This window comes from Daucus carota, chromosome 1 (genome assembly GCF_001625215.2).
Source record: "Daucus carota subsp. sativus chromosome 1, DH1 v3.0, whole genome shotgun sequence".
Classification (NCBI taxonomy): Eukaryota; Viridiplantae; Streptophyta; class Magnoliopsida; order Apiales; family Apiaceae; genus Daucus; species Daucus carota.
The window spans coordinates 6,569,342-6,586,004 of NC_030381.2; the positions used below are offsets into that span (position 1 = coordinate 6,569,342).

The 16,663-nt window shown below is 30.6% G+C and overlaps 4 protein-coding genes across 4 annotated transcripts; all 4 read left to right on the forward strand.

The window, feature by feature from the left end:
* The first annotated feature begins 1,399 nt into the window (after positions 1 to 1,399).
* LOC135150289 (transcription factor PCF2-like) lies at positions 1,400 to 1,885 on the forward strand. The gene has a single exon (XM_064086558.1). It carries the CDS (start codon positions 1,400 to 1,402, stop codon positions 1,883 to 1,885), a length of 486 nt encoding a protein of 161 aa, XP_063942628.1.
* A 3,236-nt stretch (positions 1,886 to 5,121) lies between these two features.
* LOC135150324 (transcription factor TCP19-like) lies at positions 5,122 to 5,664 on the forward strand. The gene has a single exon (XM_064086591.1). The coding sequence runs from the start codon at positions 5,122 to 5,124 to the stop codon at positions 5,662 to 5,664; it is 543 nt and encodes a 180-aa protein (XP_063942661.1).
* A 2,122-nt stretch (positions 5,665 to 7,786) lies between these two features.
* Positions 7,787 to 8,338, forward strand: LOC108217145 (transcription factor TCP9). Its single transcript, XM_017389993.2, has one exon. The coding sequence runs from the start codon at positions 7,787 to 7,789 to the stop codon at positions 8,336 to 8,338; it is 552 nt and encodes a 183-aa protein (XP_017245482.2).
* A 1,006-nt stretch (positions 8,339 to 9,344) lies between these two features.
* Positions 9,345 to 9,869, forward strand: LOC108217156 (transcription factor TCP9-like). The gene has a single exon (XM_017390003.1). The coding sequence runs from the start codon at positions 9,345 to 9,347 to the stop codon at positions 9,867 to 9,869; it is 525 nt and encodes a 174-aa protein (XP_017245492.1).
* Positions 9,870 to 16,663: the final 6,794 nt, after the last annotated feature.

Genomic DNA, 16,663 nt, shown 5'->3' on the forward strand with positions numbered 1-16,663 from the left:
GTCAAATATAGTGGTAAACAAAAATTTACCCATTGACAAGCAAAACCTACGGATAATAATAGGTTTTAACTTAGATGAGGCCCTAACTAACACATCATTAATCTATCAATTTTCAATCAAATATAAAGTTATTTTGCCTTTTTCATTTTCTATATTTATAGAATTTAACTACACTATTTTCTACTCAATATAGTATCTTTTACTTGGGATATGTTACATGCCCTTTGACATCAATAACCAAGTCTATATATGCTATTTTACTAATTATGTTAGCAACCAAATCTGGCCTTAAAGTAAAATCTACCCAATGTGTTAGGTATTATACAAATTTGAAACAAAGTTTTCACATTATTTAATATTAAATTTTTCATGAATTTGTTTGTATACAAATATATTTCATGCATTTTGATAAAAATTTATGAAAAGTATAATTGGTTGCCCTATCTAAATTTAATATAAAAATTGATAGGAAATACATCTTTTGTTGAAACCGGCAAAAAATAATTAATTAAGATGCTAGATACAAAAATAATCGGGCAACTGCAGATCTAACTAAATACAAAAATAATTGAACATGGGATCTAGCTATCAACATAATAACAGGAAACATAGTCTTACATACTTCAATTCCTATCTTACATACCTCAATACCTAGAGAAAAACAGTCATTTGTGGCTAATTCCACGTACGTGACATCATTGATGATGACGATAATGATCATGCATAGTCGTGCTGACATCATTGATGATGACGATAATGATCGTACATATTAGTAGTAAATACAGAATCTTATGAATATGAATTTTAACTTTTATGCTCACATTTTACATTTGTTATTTTGAATTTTCGTTGTAATTGAACATATGTATTACCATGGTTAACATTAGTCATGTATATAGGTGTTTATGTGATGGGCTTAGACAAATATTTGTATATGTAAGCAGTATCTAATAAAAAAACTAAAAAAAATATTAGACATTATATGAGTTGTCAATACGTCATGTGTGTGTATATATATATGTGTGCCCGCGCGAGTATATATATATATATATATATATATATATATATATATATATATATATATATATATATATATATATATATATATATATATATATATATATATATATATATATATATATATATATTAAGTTGAATTCGTATAATCAATCACAAAGTATTTGTTATTTAAAATAAATCTATTTGAAAAAGATTTTGCAGGAGTGAACCCAATAGCACAAAATATACCACAGGGTTCCAACTGATTTAACAAAAGACATAGTTCGTATCTTATAACTGAAATCTGGACCATAAGTTTCATGTACTTAACACATGTATACTCTTGGTCGACCGCTATATATACATACACGAGTATCGCCACAATTGTATGAATCAAAGCATGTCTTCACAAAAAGATTTTAACGGTGATTCTCAAGTGAGCGGCGGCCCTTCTCAACCGGCACCAAGGAAAGACCTGCATACCAAGGTGGAGGGTCGGGGCAGGAGGACCCGAATACCCACTCTTTGTGCTGCTCGGATCTTCCAACTGACCAAAGAGTTGGGTTTGGCCACAGATGGTGAAACAATCCAGTGGCTTCTTCAACAAGCGGAGCCCGCCATTATTAGGGCTACAGGCACTGGAACAGTGCCTGCTAATGCTACTGTAACTGCTGATGGGACCCTCGGAGGCCCGGACACAAACGAGGGAGCTGCTGAGGATGTTTCGAAGACCTCGGGACTTGCGCCTGGGGGCCCCAGCCCCGTGTCCAACCAAAACCAGACCAGCGTTAGCTGCGAAGCCAGGGTGAGCTCTGCTGCAGAGGAAGAGTATGATGAGGTGGTATTGATGGGCAAGAAGATCAGGTTTCCTAAAGGGGGCATTTGAATGATACAAGACTAGGTCTGATTTAGTGAAGGGGGGATTTTGATTTGATTATAATAGTGGAGCTTATGTGTAATGAGTAGAATGATGAGAATTTACAGGATTTGGACATTTTCTTTGTTTAAAAAATTCGCATCAAAACAAATTTCTCCAATTGATAGTTATTTAAGTAAATTGACACAATTTTTCGTTTAAGTAAATTGATACAATTTTTCTTTTAAGCATTTGATATGTACAAAAAGTATTAAGATATATCAAAATGTTAGTTTGAATAAAAAATTCTTGAGACTTTTGTAATATTTCCTCATTAGTTATAAATTTATCATGTTCGAATTCATAATAATGGAGTCGTATGTTCCCCTATAGATATTTTCTTTATCCTTGCTGTGTCAAATGATATCAAGGTCTTTTCATGATTAATGACTTAGGTGTTGAAAGTTAATTTGAAGTTGTACCTATATTAGTGAGTGAAAACAATGGTAATTAGAAGAGAAAAAACAAAAGATATTAATATAAATGGAGTTGAAGAATTTTATCATCCTAAATATAATGACTTTGTCATTCTAAAGATGATATGATTATACTGTCATAACCTATGTAGAGATTTATGTCTTTTACTGGATAATTAGAAAAAACTAATTTTTGGAATAGAAAATGACAAAACCCAAAATAAAAGTGAATTTTATGTCCTTTAATGGATATTTAGAAATTAATATTTTCTTGGATGCAGTAAAAATGTACAAAGATGTTTTGACATTATGTATATTCCTATAACTTCACAATTGAAAAATGTATAAATATAATAATTTTCATGATTTTGTATTATGTTGATGAAAATTTCACCAACATAATCGAAAAAGAATAGAAATAAAGCTTATCCTTAATGGAAGGTCGGATAATTATGTGTTTGATAAATGTTCTCAAGTAAAACATAATATTCCAGAGAGTATAAAAAAAAAGTAAAAAAGCTGGTGAGACATTGAGTGATGAAATTTTTGTATTTACGAATTGTGATAAAATTCATACTTTTTTTTGACAGAGATAAAATGAATACTTAATATGATAAAAGAAGAAGATATATACAAGAATGTCGAAAACAATATTTTAAATATGTATCCAAAAGTTTTATGATTTTTTTATTATGTTGACTGAATTTCCATCAACAAAATCGGAAGATAAAAAGAAAAAAACCTATTCGGAGTGGAAGGCATATAAAAGTTATGATGGTAAAAATATTTTTACTTCAAGATAAATATGAGGATGATGCTAAACATCTTGTTAAAGGCGTGCGATACTCTCCTTGATTTTTTAAAATAAATTCTTGGATGATTTGGATCACAGAAATTTAATTCAGACATTGTGAAAGGTGATTTCTTAAAATTGTGAGATTAACACTATTCAATTTTTTATGATATTGATACAAATGCATGTAAATAGTATTGAATGGACCATGAAAATTTGATATGAACTTACATGATGACGGAATGGACAGAAGTGAATTTATTATTGAAAAGTATAATATGATGTATGTTTTGACTTAATTGAAAAATAAGATTTTTCTTAAACCTGTGATTTGAATATGTGACTTCTCTTATTACAACAAATGAGCACTATAATAATAATTTAAATTTTTACTTGTCGAGATTAATCAAGGTTATATTGGGTGAACTCTAGAAATTTTATAATCGAATGACAATTACTACACTAATAAATCATATTTTTTTGGGTTTGAGATGGACTTATAGAGCTAAACTTATTGCATTTAGATCATTATATTACGACTTATCCGAATTCGGAATTGAAATTTGGCCTGATTTTCGGCAAAAGACTTGGAATTTGACACGAATTCGATCTATATTACTTTATAATAGCTAGAGAGGTCCAATCTGAACTATGTGCTATTTGTTTTGCCAAGATGAAGGGAGGTACTATATGGGTTTATGGGCTATCCATTTTAAGAAGACGAGGCCGTTATGAATTCAAGTGAGTTTACAAGTATAACTAGAAAATACATCAACAAATCATGATCTTTTTGGAATTTGTGACGGGCAAGTTTTTGCATTTGGTTCAACATATTTCTGGTTCACAGCTCGGGACTTGACCAAATTTTAGAAGAAAAATTTGGGATTTGATTGTTTTGACACATTTACTACACCCAACATATGCATTTATATTCTCTTAAATTCTTTTTACATAAAAAAAATCAATATATCATGTTGAGGGAGTGTATTCAATTCGGATTATTAAATATTTATTTCATTTATGAAATCCAGAGATATTCAACTTGGATTTTAAAAAATATATCAAAATCTTGGAGTATTTGATTACGATTTTAAATTATGTTACAAAATCTGGTAGTATTCAATAGTATTTAATCAGGTTTTAAATTATGCTTAAAAATCCGATGGTATTCAATTGAGATTATTTAATAATCATTAAAATATGATGATATTCAAATTTGATGAATTTTTCTGACCTTTATAAAATGATGAATTTTGTATGATTATTCGGTCTATTTTTTGATATTTGAAATTATACCAAAATTCATGAGATTTTGAAGTATTATACTTAAATCCTAAATATTCTACATCAACTACACAAAATTTTATCTTGAATCCGTCTAAAATCAAAATCAGATACGATACATTAAAATCCATACACTATATAAAAATCAATTAAGTCTCCATTGAACACGTAATTACACGTTAGCATATGACCAACATAAATATTGATATTCCCTCCGTCTCTTTTTAGTTGTCACATTTGGTTTTGTGCCGGTCAAGTTGACCAAAATTTGACTGAAATTTATTAATATTTTATCAATTGAAAAAAATAAAAAAAAAATTCACCGGAAAAAACTTTTATTCTACTTTAAGATGTAATTTTTGGTTTTCTAAAATAATGAAAAAATGACTTATAATTTTTGGTCAAAAACTAGTCAATTTGACCAACAAAAGTAGAAATGTGACATTAAAAAGGGACGGAGGGAGTAATTTTTTAGAAAATCGAATATAGAAAAATTTAATTGCCTGGATAATAAAATCCATTAAAAGATGATATTTATTCAATAATCAACACCAGAAACGTATGATATACCATGGGACCCCTAGATTTAACAAAATGGAGTATCAAAATAATATCTACCAGATTTTGATATATGCACGTAATTAATAACACCTCGTCCAGAGTACTATATAAAGACTGTTGTACGCATTGCCAGAGAATTGTATTAAGCAATCATGTCTACAGTTAAAGATTATGACAGTGATTCCCAAGCCAACAGCGGATCCCAACAAACCAGTTCTGTTCCAAAACCCAAGAAGGACAAGCAAACCAAGGTGGAAGGTCGGGGGAGGAGGATCAAAATGCCGGCTTCTTGTGCTGCTCAGATCTCCCAATTGACGAAAGATTTGGGCTTCAAGTCCAAGGGTGAAACTGTTGACTGGCTTCTAGAACGTGCGGAGGAGTCCATGATTCAGGGGCCTGGCAATGCAGATCTGTCTGCTAATGCTACTGGTGCCGCCTCTTCTGAGGCCCTGGAAGTCCCTGAGAAAAAGAAAGCTGAACCTGTTGGCCAGGATGGTGGTCCAAAGACCTCGGGATTTGCGCCTGGGAATCCCAATCCCGTGTTTGTACCAGGGAGAGGGTTTTTCATGGTGCCTGAAGATGGAGGCGAGCCACAACAGGTGTGGCCTGTGCCGCTGGCTCTCACTCGTGGCATTGGCATGAGGATGCCGGGTCCGTATGCGCCGGGGTGGTCAGGTCAGAACCAGAAGCGTTAGCTCCGATGGAATGACATTTGAATGTCCCTGGAGGAATGGAGAGTTTTTAGAGTTTTGGGGGTCCTTAATTTTATTTTATAAAGTGTCGTGTGTGTCGAATTTCTAAGGTTTGCTTTAGTGGTAGGGGGTTGTTTGGTGGGGATTAAAAACCCCGTTTCTAGCAAGTTATAAGTATTTATTCGTATTTTTTATGTAAAACTCAAGAAATACTTATAAAAATTGAGAATATTGTCTTTTATTTCACGACTTCTACTTATTTATCAAATACTTTAATCACTTTAAGCAAAAAACACTTATTTTAATTTAACCAAATGACCCCTTAATTCCTTAAAAGAAAATGAAAATGACCCCTTAATTAATAAAAAAATAATTGATAGAATATCATTTCACCTTCTTACTAATAAAACACAATAAGATAAGATATACTTGATACATTTTACTACATCATATATTTTTAATATACTTGATACTTTCACATCAATTAATTGTATCGGAATACAATACTAAAAGCAAGAATTTCTTTCATAATAATAAGACATATAACTAGAGGGTATTATAGATGTCTAACAAAAATTTAGATAAAAACTTTAACTTGAAGTAAAAGTTAAATTCGCGAATTAAAAAAAGAAAAATAGAAGTCTTATTCAAATAAGTCTACAATTAATCAAAGGTGATGCAGAGATGGCAGCGGAAATTTGGTTACTTTTCTTTAATGAACGAAAAGAAAACCCAATTAAAATATATAAAGTCCACGGAAATGAAAAAATTAAAGATCCAAGGAGAGAAAAGAAGGGAAATAAGGAATCACAACGTAACAAAGTTATTTAAAATTATACAATCGTTAATTAATGACAAAAAAACTACATAAAATATCAAAAAATCATCACATATGACACTCTCTCGAAAGGGCATAATAATTTAAATAAATAATACATAAATACATTAACACAGTTTACATTTTGCAATACAAAGTAATATATATCCACTTACAAGGGATTCACAAAAATTAATTATTAAATATATAAATAAAAGCCGATTCCTAAATTATTAATATATGAAAAGTAGGCGGGCACGTGCATAATCCTGACGTGCATATATATATATATGTATAGTTCTTTGAACTCAATAACGAGCTGCCTATTTTATATTTTATGTGTTGGGCTTAGACAAATATTTGTATACATAGGCCGAGAAAACTAAAAAATATTATACATGTTATGAGTTAATAATACGTCATATAGAAATAAAAAACTAATATCTAAAATTATATTTTTATATATATTGAACTATCATATAAATATATTAGTTTTGTTATTATTAAAATTAAATATTTAATATAAGAGATAACATTATAACAACTAATTTAATATTGTTGAATTATATTAATAATTTTTTTAATTGTCAAGCACTCATTGTTTTTGGGTGGATTCATCAAAATAAACTATATTAAGGTGATATCAATTATAAAAATAATAATATTAAAAATACATTGTAATACAAAAAATACTTAGTCAGCTATGTTATGTTTCTGCAAAGGACAACTCAGTATGAGCTAAATAATGAGCTCTGGGATCCATGATATATATTTTCAGTGAGAGGCTCATGAAATATTAAATACATAATAATAATAATAATAATAATAATAATAATAATAATAATAATAATAATAATAATAAATAATATTTTCATGTTCTCTTTAAAATAGTTATGATTATATATTTAAGTAAAAATAAAAATAAAAGCTCAGTGATAAAATCACCATCTTAATCAAATAAAAAGAAAATATTGAAAAGGTAAGATACATATTTTATTTCAAATGATCCACTAATACGTATAAATCTAATGATAGGTGGTAGCACTGGAACTTCCCGGTAGATTTTATATGATCCTTTCCAAAGCATATGTTACTAATATTTTAAGAATATAAAAAATAATATCTCTTTATTAAAAAGATTTTTAAGTAGTCAACAATGCACAAAACATACCATATGGCCAGATACCGTCCGCATCATATAACAAAAATCTGGACTTACGTTTCATGTACATAACACATGTATAGATTTGTCAGACTGCTATATATATACACATGAGTATCGCCATGATAGTATGTATGTATCAAAACATGTCTTCACAAAAAGATTTCAAAGGTGATTCTCAAGTGAGCGGTGGTCCTTCTCAACCGGCACCAAGGAAAGACCTGCATACCAAGGTTGAGGGTCGGGGCAGTAGGATCCGAATGCCCACTCTTTGTGCTACTCGGGTCTTCCAACTGACCAAAGAGTTGGGTTTGGCCACTGATGGTGAAACAATCCAGTGGCTTCTTCAACAAGCGGAGCCCGCAATTATTAGGGTTACAGGAACAGGAACAGTGCCTGCTATTGCTACTGTAACTGCTGATGGGTCCCTCAGAGTCCCGGAGACGAAAGAGGGAGCTGCTGAGGATGTTTCCAAGACCTCGGGACTTGCGCCTGTGGGCCCCAGCCCCGTGTCTGTGCCAGGGTTTGGGATGGCGGCGGAAAATGGAATGAGGATGGGTGTACCGCATGGGGCGGAGCCGAACCAAAACCAGACCAGCGTTAGCTGCGAAGCGAGGGTGAGCTCTGATGCAGAGGAAGAGTATGATGAGGTGGTATTGATGGGCAAGAAGATCAGGTTTCGTAAAGGGGGCATTTGAATGATACAAGACTAGGTCTGATTTAGTGAGGGGGGCAGGTCTGATTTGGTGAAGGGGATTTTGATTATAGGGGAGTTAACGTTGAATGAGAGGAGAGTGTTGAGAATTTACAAGGTTTAGGATATTTTTTGTTTTACAAAATTTGCTTCAAAATAAATTTCTCCCATTTTATAATTATACATGAAACGCAGAAATGAATATTTTAAGTATAGTTTGTTTCATTTATCATCTCAATATTAAAAAAAAAAAAAAAATTAAAAAGTGGACTATTATTTGATGGTACTGTGACTAATATCTTTAATAGATTTTTTATTTGTTATACCAAACAAATAAATTTTAGAATTGAATTTATCATATAAGTAAATTGATGCAATTTTTCATTTATTCATTTGATATGTACAAACAATATCAAGAGACACTCTTGAGACTTTACTAATTTTTCCCATTTGTTATAAATTTATGGTGTTCGAATTCATAATGATGAATCACTGTACCCAACATATTCAAGAGAGTTATTGATAAATGAAATATTTTTCTTCTAGTCGAAATTAGTCGATATTGTTGTAGTGTGAGTAAGAAATTTAATATATTACTATATCTTTTCCAGTGAGAATTTAAAATTTATGCTAATATATGGCTAAACATTTGAGCATATTATTTTCTATTTACTTTCTTTTTACATAAAAGATCAATATATCATGTTGAGGGGTGTATTCAATTCGGATTATAAAATATTTATTTCATTTATGAAATCCAAAGATATTCAATTCGGATTTAAAAAAATGTATCAAAATCTTAGAGTATTCGATTAGGATTTTAAATTATATTACAAAATCTGGTAGTATTCAATCAGCATTTTAAATTATGCTTAAAAATCTGATGCTATTTAATTGATATTATTTAAAAACCATTAAAATATGATAATATTCAAGTGTTGATGGATTTGTAGACCGCTATATAATACACACACATGAGTATCGCCACAATTGTATGTATGTATTAAAACATGTCTTCACAAAAAGATTTCAATGATGATTCTCAAGTGAGCGGTGGTCCTTCTCAACCGGCACCAAGGAAAGACCTGCATACCAAGGTGGAGGGTCGGGGCAGTAGGATCCGAATGCCCACTCGTTGTGCTGCTCGGGTCTTCCAACTGACCAAAGAGTTGGGTTTGGCCACAGATGGTGAAACAATCCAGTGGCTTCTTCAACAAGCGGAGCTTGCCATTATTAGGGCTACAGGCACCGGAACAGTGCCTGCTACTGCTACTGTAACTGCTGATGGGTCCCTCAGAGTCCCGGAGACGAAAGAGGGGGCTGCTGAGGATGTTTCGAAGACCTCGGGACTTGCGCCTGTGGGCCCCAGCACCGTGTCTGTGCCAGGGTATGGGATGGCGGCGGAAAATGGAATGAAGATGAACCAAAACCAGACCAGCGTTAGCTGCGAGGCGAGGGCGAGCTCTGCTGAAGAGGAAGGGTATGATGAGATGGTATTGATGGGCAAGATCAGGTTTTGTAAATGGGGCATTTGAAGGATACAAGACTAGGTCTGATTTGGTGAATTGGGGATTTTGATTTACAGGGGAGTTAACGTTGAATGAGGAGAGTGTTGAGAATTTACAAGGTTATGATATATTTTGTTTTATAAAATTTGCATCAAAATAAATTTCTCCCATTTTATAATTATACATGAAACGCAGAAATGAATATTATATATATTTCAAGTATAGTTTGTTTCATTTATCATCTCAATATTAAAAAAATAATTAAAAAGTGGATTGAACATTACATATTGAGTACTGCTATGTGTATGAATAATTTTAATATATGAAGCATGTAATTATCATTTTTTTTATTATTGATGACGATTTTTCGATGGTGTGACTAATCTTTTTAATAGATTTTTTTATTATATTAAACAAATAATTTTTAGAATTGAGTTTATGAATTAAGTAAATTGATATAATTTTTCATTTAGTTATTTGAAACAAACAATATTAAGACAATCTTGAGATTTTTCTAATTTTTTCCATTATTTATTAATTTATAGTGTTCGAATTCATAATGATGGATTCATGTATTCCACTACCAATTAAAATATATTTCATCCAACCTTTTTTACTGTGTCAAATGATAGTATAATTAAGCATTTTAATGATTAATGGCTTGATGTGGAAAATTTGAAGGTGTACCTATATTAGTCGGTGAAAACACATGTTTCAACAATATATTGAAGAGAAAAAATTTAAAGACAATAAAAATAGAGTTAAAAATTTCTATTACCTAAAATATAATGATTTTAGTCATTCTAAACAAAATAGGATTCTTCCACGTGATGATTCATATACAGATTTAGGATGATTGTGAAAAAATCGTAAAAAATAAAAATTAATTTTATGTCCTTTAATGGATACCTTGTAAATTAAATATTTTCGAGAATGCACTAAGAACGTACGAAGACATTTTGAGGTTATGTATATTTCTATAACTTTACAATTTAAATATGTTTATTGAGAAAAATTATAATTAATAGTTTATGGGTGAAGGAGGGGGATGATACGTTTATTACTATGGTCCTGGTAATAATGTGTTTGATGAATTAATGTTCTCAAGAAAAATATGATATTGTAGAGAGTACAAAAACCACACTAAAAAGGAGATGAAATATTGAGTGATGAAGTTTTATATCTACAAAGAAGAAGATAAATACAAGGATATCCGAAAATAATATTTAAAAAAACTTTTAAAATGCCTATGAAGATGGGGATAGGAGTGATGGTGAATATCATATTAAAGGCATGCAAAACCTATCCTTGGATATTTATAATGTGATTGAAAATTTGGATCATCAAAATTTAATTCAAGAATTATGCAAGATGAGTTCTCAAAATTAGATATCAAGTTTTTCACAAGTGGAAGGGACTGATTTTGGACAAGATCTCCTTTATTTTGAAGAAAAACTTGGAATAAAAAGTTTTGTCCAAAAATTATGTTGAGAATGCAATGAATAGTAAGAAGATATTTAAAGAAGACATGATCATGTTGAGATTTAACGCATAATCATGGCAAATAAGTTTTCCTCACAATCTTCGGTTCTTACTCAAAACTACATATCATGTTATTTTAATATTATTTGACTTCAAATATTTTTTTTTATTTCATGTTAGTCTTTTACGTCCTTATATAAACAATAGACGATGTATTCTAAACAATCTTTGAAAACATAAAAAAATCTCGAGACTCTCTAATCTTTTTTCTCAAGACCTATCATGTTCGAACTTGGTCTGGTAGATTCATGTATTTTTATTACGTATTAACATTCATTCATACTATTTTTTATCTCAATCAAATGATAATAGAATAAGGGTTTCACCTGATTTATTGGCTTGTGACATAGAGAGTCAACAATATGTGAAGGACAAAAAAACTAGAGCAAACGAAAAATAGATTTGAAGGATTTTGCTTCAACAAATATAGAGATTTTGGTCATTATAAAAAGAATAAGGTTCTTGCATGTATGTGATAACCTATACAGACATTCATAATCAGAATCCCACTAGGAGAACGTAAGGAAAAAGAAATTCATGAAAAGAAATGAATCTTCATACTATTGGTGGAAATCTTGAAATTGAGAATTTTCTTAAATATATTGAGAAGCTAGAAAGATATATCGAGAGTATGGATATTCTTGATATTTTACAAGTCAAATATGTATCCAAACAATTTCATGATTTTATATATGTTAGCTGAATTTCATCAAAAAATTCAAAAGAGAAATGAGAAAATACCTACCAAGAGTGGAAGTTATATACACTATGTCAATGATGGGCAAATAAGACACTATTCTACTGTAACACCTATTTTGTGTTACAATATACATAATTTTTGGACCTATCATAACACTAATGAAACAAAGTTACATTACATGTTCACTTACAGTTACTATATAAAGCGTGTGTGTTGTAGTAGAACGCTAGTGTTACAATAAGACCGTCATGTCGTAACACTTCGTATTATTATTATGTAAATATTTTAATTAATTATTATTTTTATTGGGACCAGAACTGTACACGTGGGCAAAAGTGGCTACACAAAGGCGGGACCCACAGAAATTTACTCCAGAAAAGTGGGTCCCACTCTGACAAGTGGACCCCACGGATGGACCCACACTGCCAATTGTGGAGACAGGGGGCGGTCCCCACTTACGGTACACAGCAAAGTGTTACATCTACTTTTGTGTTGCAAGGCTAGTGTTACTTTAGGATAAGTGGGCCCATAATATTAATATAATATATATTAAATAATTTATAAATAATTAATTAATTAATTACTAAGTGGTCTCATGTTTGGTTCCACATTAGTGAATCAATTCATTTATTTATTAATAATTATTTCAATATTTAAATAAGTATTGACAAATATTTAATTAATTTCAAAGCGAGCCACAAGTACGAGCCTCACATTAGTGACTTAATTAATAATTATTAATTAATTAATTAATGTTTAAGTAATTAATTATTGAATAACTAACCAAATGCTAAGTGGGCCTCACATTAGTGAATTAATTAATAATTATTTGATAAATATTTAAATACTAAATTATCAAACAATTAATTAAATGTCAAGTGGGCCTCACGTGTGGGCCGCATATTAGTGAATTAATAATTATTTATTAGATAATTATTTAAATATTTAAATAAATAATTAATTAAATGCTAAGCGGGCCACACATTAGTGACTTGATCAATAATTAATTAATAAATATTTTAATGATTAACTGAATGTTAAGTGGGCACCACATTTGTGAATTAATTAAATAATGAATAATTCAATGCTAAGCGGCCCACATTAGTGAATTAACTAATAATTTAATAACTAATTAGTTTAAATATTTACTTATATTATTACTCCCTCCGTCCCAAAATCAATGAGCTGGTTTGAATTTCACGGAGATTAAGAAAAAAGTAGTAAGTTTAGTTGAAAAGTGTGTAAAGCGGTGGTACCTATCAATATTTAATAATAAAGTTGAGATAGTGGAGGAAAGTAGTGGGTGTAATAGTGTTTATATTATAATATAATGGAGATAGTGGAAGAAAGTTGTGGGTGTAATAGTGTAAAATAGTGTTCAAAAATAGTAAGTATGATAGGTTATTTTTTTTGGATGTCCCAAAAAGGAATAAGGGTCATATAAAATAGGAGAGAGTGAGTATTAAATATCTAATCAAATGCTATGCGGGGCCCACGTTTGTGAATAACTTAATTATTTAATATATAATTATTAAATAATGAATTAAATGCTAAGTGGCCCCGCATATGGGTCCCACATCAATGAATTAGTGAATTATTTAGTCGATATTTATTTCATATTATTTAATGCTAAGCGGACCTCACATGTGGGCCTCACATTAGTGAATTAATTAATCAGTTCGTAATAAATATTTAAAAATTAAATAATTAATTAATGAATAATTAATTAAATGCTAAGTGCGCCCATGTTAGTGAATTTACTAATAATTTAATAACTAATTATTTAAATATTTATTTATATTATTATTAAATATTTAATCAAATGCTATGTGGGCCCCACGTTAGTGAATAAATTAATTATTTAATAAATAATTATTAAATAATGAATTAATTGCTTTGTGGGCCCCACATATGGGTCCCACATCAGTGAATTAGTTAATTACTAGTCGATATTTATCTAAAAAATTATTTAATGCGAAACGGTCCTCACATGTGGGCCCCATATTAGTGAATTAATTAATAATTTAATAATTATATATATTAATATTTTTTACTTAATTTTTAAATAATTAATTAAATGCTATGTGGACCCACGTGTGGGCCCCACATTAGTGACTAAATTAATAATTAATAAATATATATATATAAATAAGTAACTTTTAAATAATTAAGTAAATGCTAAGTGGGCCCCACATTAGTGAATTATAGTTAATGTTTGAACATTTAATTTCTAAATATTTAAATAAATAATTACTGAAAAATTAGTTAAATGCCAATTAGGGCCTAGTTTTCCTTAATTTGTATTTAAAGTTCGCATTTAGTGGTTTGTATATGATCATTAGCCTATATACTAACAGACAGACATCGGAAACGATTTCGGAATTGATTTTGGATTTCAGATCTCGGATTAAATATCAGATCGGTAAATACTTTAATCCAAATACAAATACAAAAAATTTTGAATACGAATTCAAATCAAAAATTTCGGATTCGATATATCCAAAGTTTCGAGTTTCAGATCTAATATCCGTGGGATCATATTATTTTGTCATCTCTAATTGTACGCATTGTCATAGAATTGTATGTAGCAACATGTCTCAGTTAAATATTTCAGCTTTACATTCTTTTTACCAGATAAAAAAAATCAATATATCATGTTTTAAGGGTATGGTGTCATCAATTAAGATTTAAAAGATTTTTTCATTTATGAAATTTGGTAGTATTCAACTAAAACTTTAAAAAATGTATCATAATCTTGGAGCATTTTATTAGGATTTTAAATTATGTTACAAAATATTATAGTATTCAATCAGGAGTTTAAATTATTCCTAAAATCCAATGATATTCAATTTATATTATTTAGTATCCATTAAAATCCGTTAAATATTCAAATACTGATGAATATTTTTGGAATTCATAAAATAATAGATTTTAAGAGATTGTTCACTATATTTTATTATATATTTTATGTCATTACTGTTGGCATGACCCGTTACATAAAGTAGATAATTCTTTGCATTGGAAAATCAAATATTGAAAAGATAATCGACTATATAATAAAAATCCATTAAAGAATATATTTATTTGACAGATTAACGTGAGAAACGTATAATTTATGATGGGACCCACAAAATCTAACTAAATGCAGTATCAAAATAATATCTAGCAGATTCTGATATGTGCACGTAACGCCTGGTCCAGCTACTATATAACGACTGTTGTACATTCCCAGAGAATTGTGTGTAGTGATGTGCTAAAATATTACCTTTTAAAATCGCAAGCGCACGATCACCGTTTTAATATTTAAGATTCGTCCACAGAGATTAAAATTATTTTCGCAACCTATTATTATTAACCTAGGCGGATTAGAACCATATTTTTAGAATTTCGGGTTTATTAGCTAATTAATGAGCAGGAGAAATTGACTACTAATTCGAATACAACCAATTAAACTAGAAATTAACTAAAATTAAACTCGCAAATACAAGACTTAAAAGTTACAAATAATTAAGAAAGTTTCTGCATGATATCTCTAAAAACTAAGCTAGCCTGTAACATATTATTATCAACAGAAGATAACCACGTTGGCTACCCAGCCATTTACTTAATCTAAAAGAAATATAAAATGAAATAAACTAGGCACATGTACTAAATACACTCACAAAAACAATTCCTACACCAAGCTAAACGCGGGGTCACTGAACCTAGTAAACTAACATGACGCTATAAAGGAAATAAAAGAAAACTACAGAAAGTTATACTCCACTGCTAGACTTAAAAATAAAAGAAACGAAGCAAGCCAACAACTCGAAAAACATGAACTAATCAAAACAACTCGGTAAAAGAACATGGACTCGTTGAATTAACTCGGAATAAACTCGGCTTGCGACTCAGCTACTGGCTAAGAACAGACTCAACAAAGCATAGGAGACTCGACCCACAAACTCGACGCAGCCAAAACAGCCGATCCAAACTAAGCTTGCAAGAAACGAACTCAGCTTTGGACTCGGGAAGAAACAGGGGACTCAGTAAAAGAAAGCACAGCAGGAAACTAACAAACAAAAGCCAACAATCGATTGAAAACTTTGAAATAAACTCAAAGAAACCAGTCTTAAAACTAGACTAAAACGCAACCAACAATACACAAACTCAGCAACGGCTCAACTCGGTTATGCAGCCATAAAGAAACTAAACCCAGTTTAAACTTACGGTAAATCAACATTCGACTCACTACACTACTAGCATAAAAGAGATACACGCAGCAATATTCAAATGAACAGCCATGGTGACTTGGCAGAAATACAAATCAACAAACCAGAACTCGAAGCAAAACCCATCAATTTACAAACCCAAACAAAAACGCAGCAGCAAACTCGCAGACAAAACCAACAAACTCCGCTAAGTTTGACTCGGAAACTCACGCCTTAGACTCGGACAAACAACAGTGAACTCAGCGAAAACAAAACAAAAACTCAGAGCACCACACTGACTCGACCAGGACTCAGTAACACTACTCGACATTAACTGAAAACAGATCCCATGACGCAGACATTGACTCGGCGAATACAAAGCAAAACGG

Coding starts and splice junctions, on each gene's coding strand:
- LOC135150289 (XM_064086558.1), top strand. CDS start 1,400: ATGTCTTCACAAAAAGATTTTAACGGTGATTCTCAAGTGAGCGGCGGC.
- LOC135150324 (XM_064086591.1), top strand. CDS start 5,122: ATGTCTACAGTTAAAGATTATGACAGTGATTCCCAAGCCAACAGCGGA.
- LOC108217145 (XM_017389993.2), top strand. CDS start 7,787: ATGTCTTCACAAAAAGATTTCAAAGGTGATTCTCAAGTGAGCGGTGGT.
- LOC108217156 (XM_017390003.1), top strand. CDS start 9,345: ATGTCTTCACAAAAAGATTTCAATGATGATTCTCAAGTGAGCGGTGGT.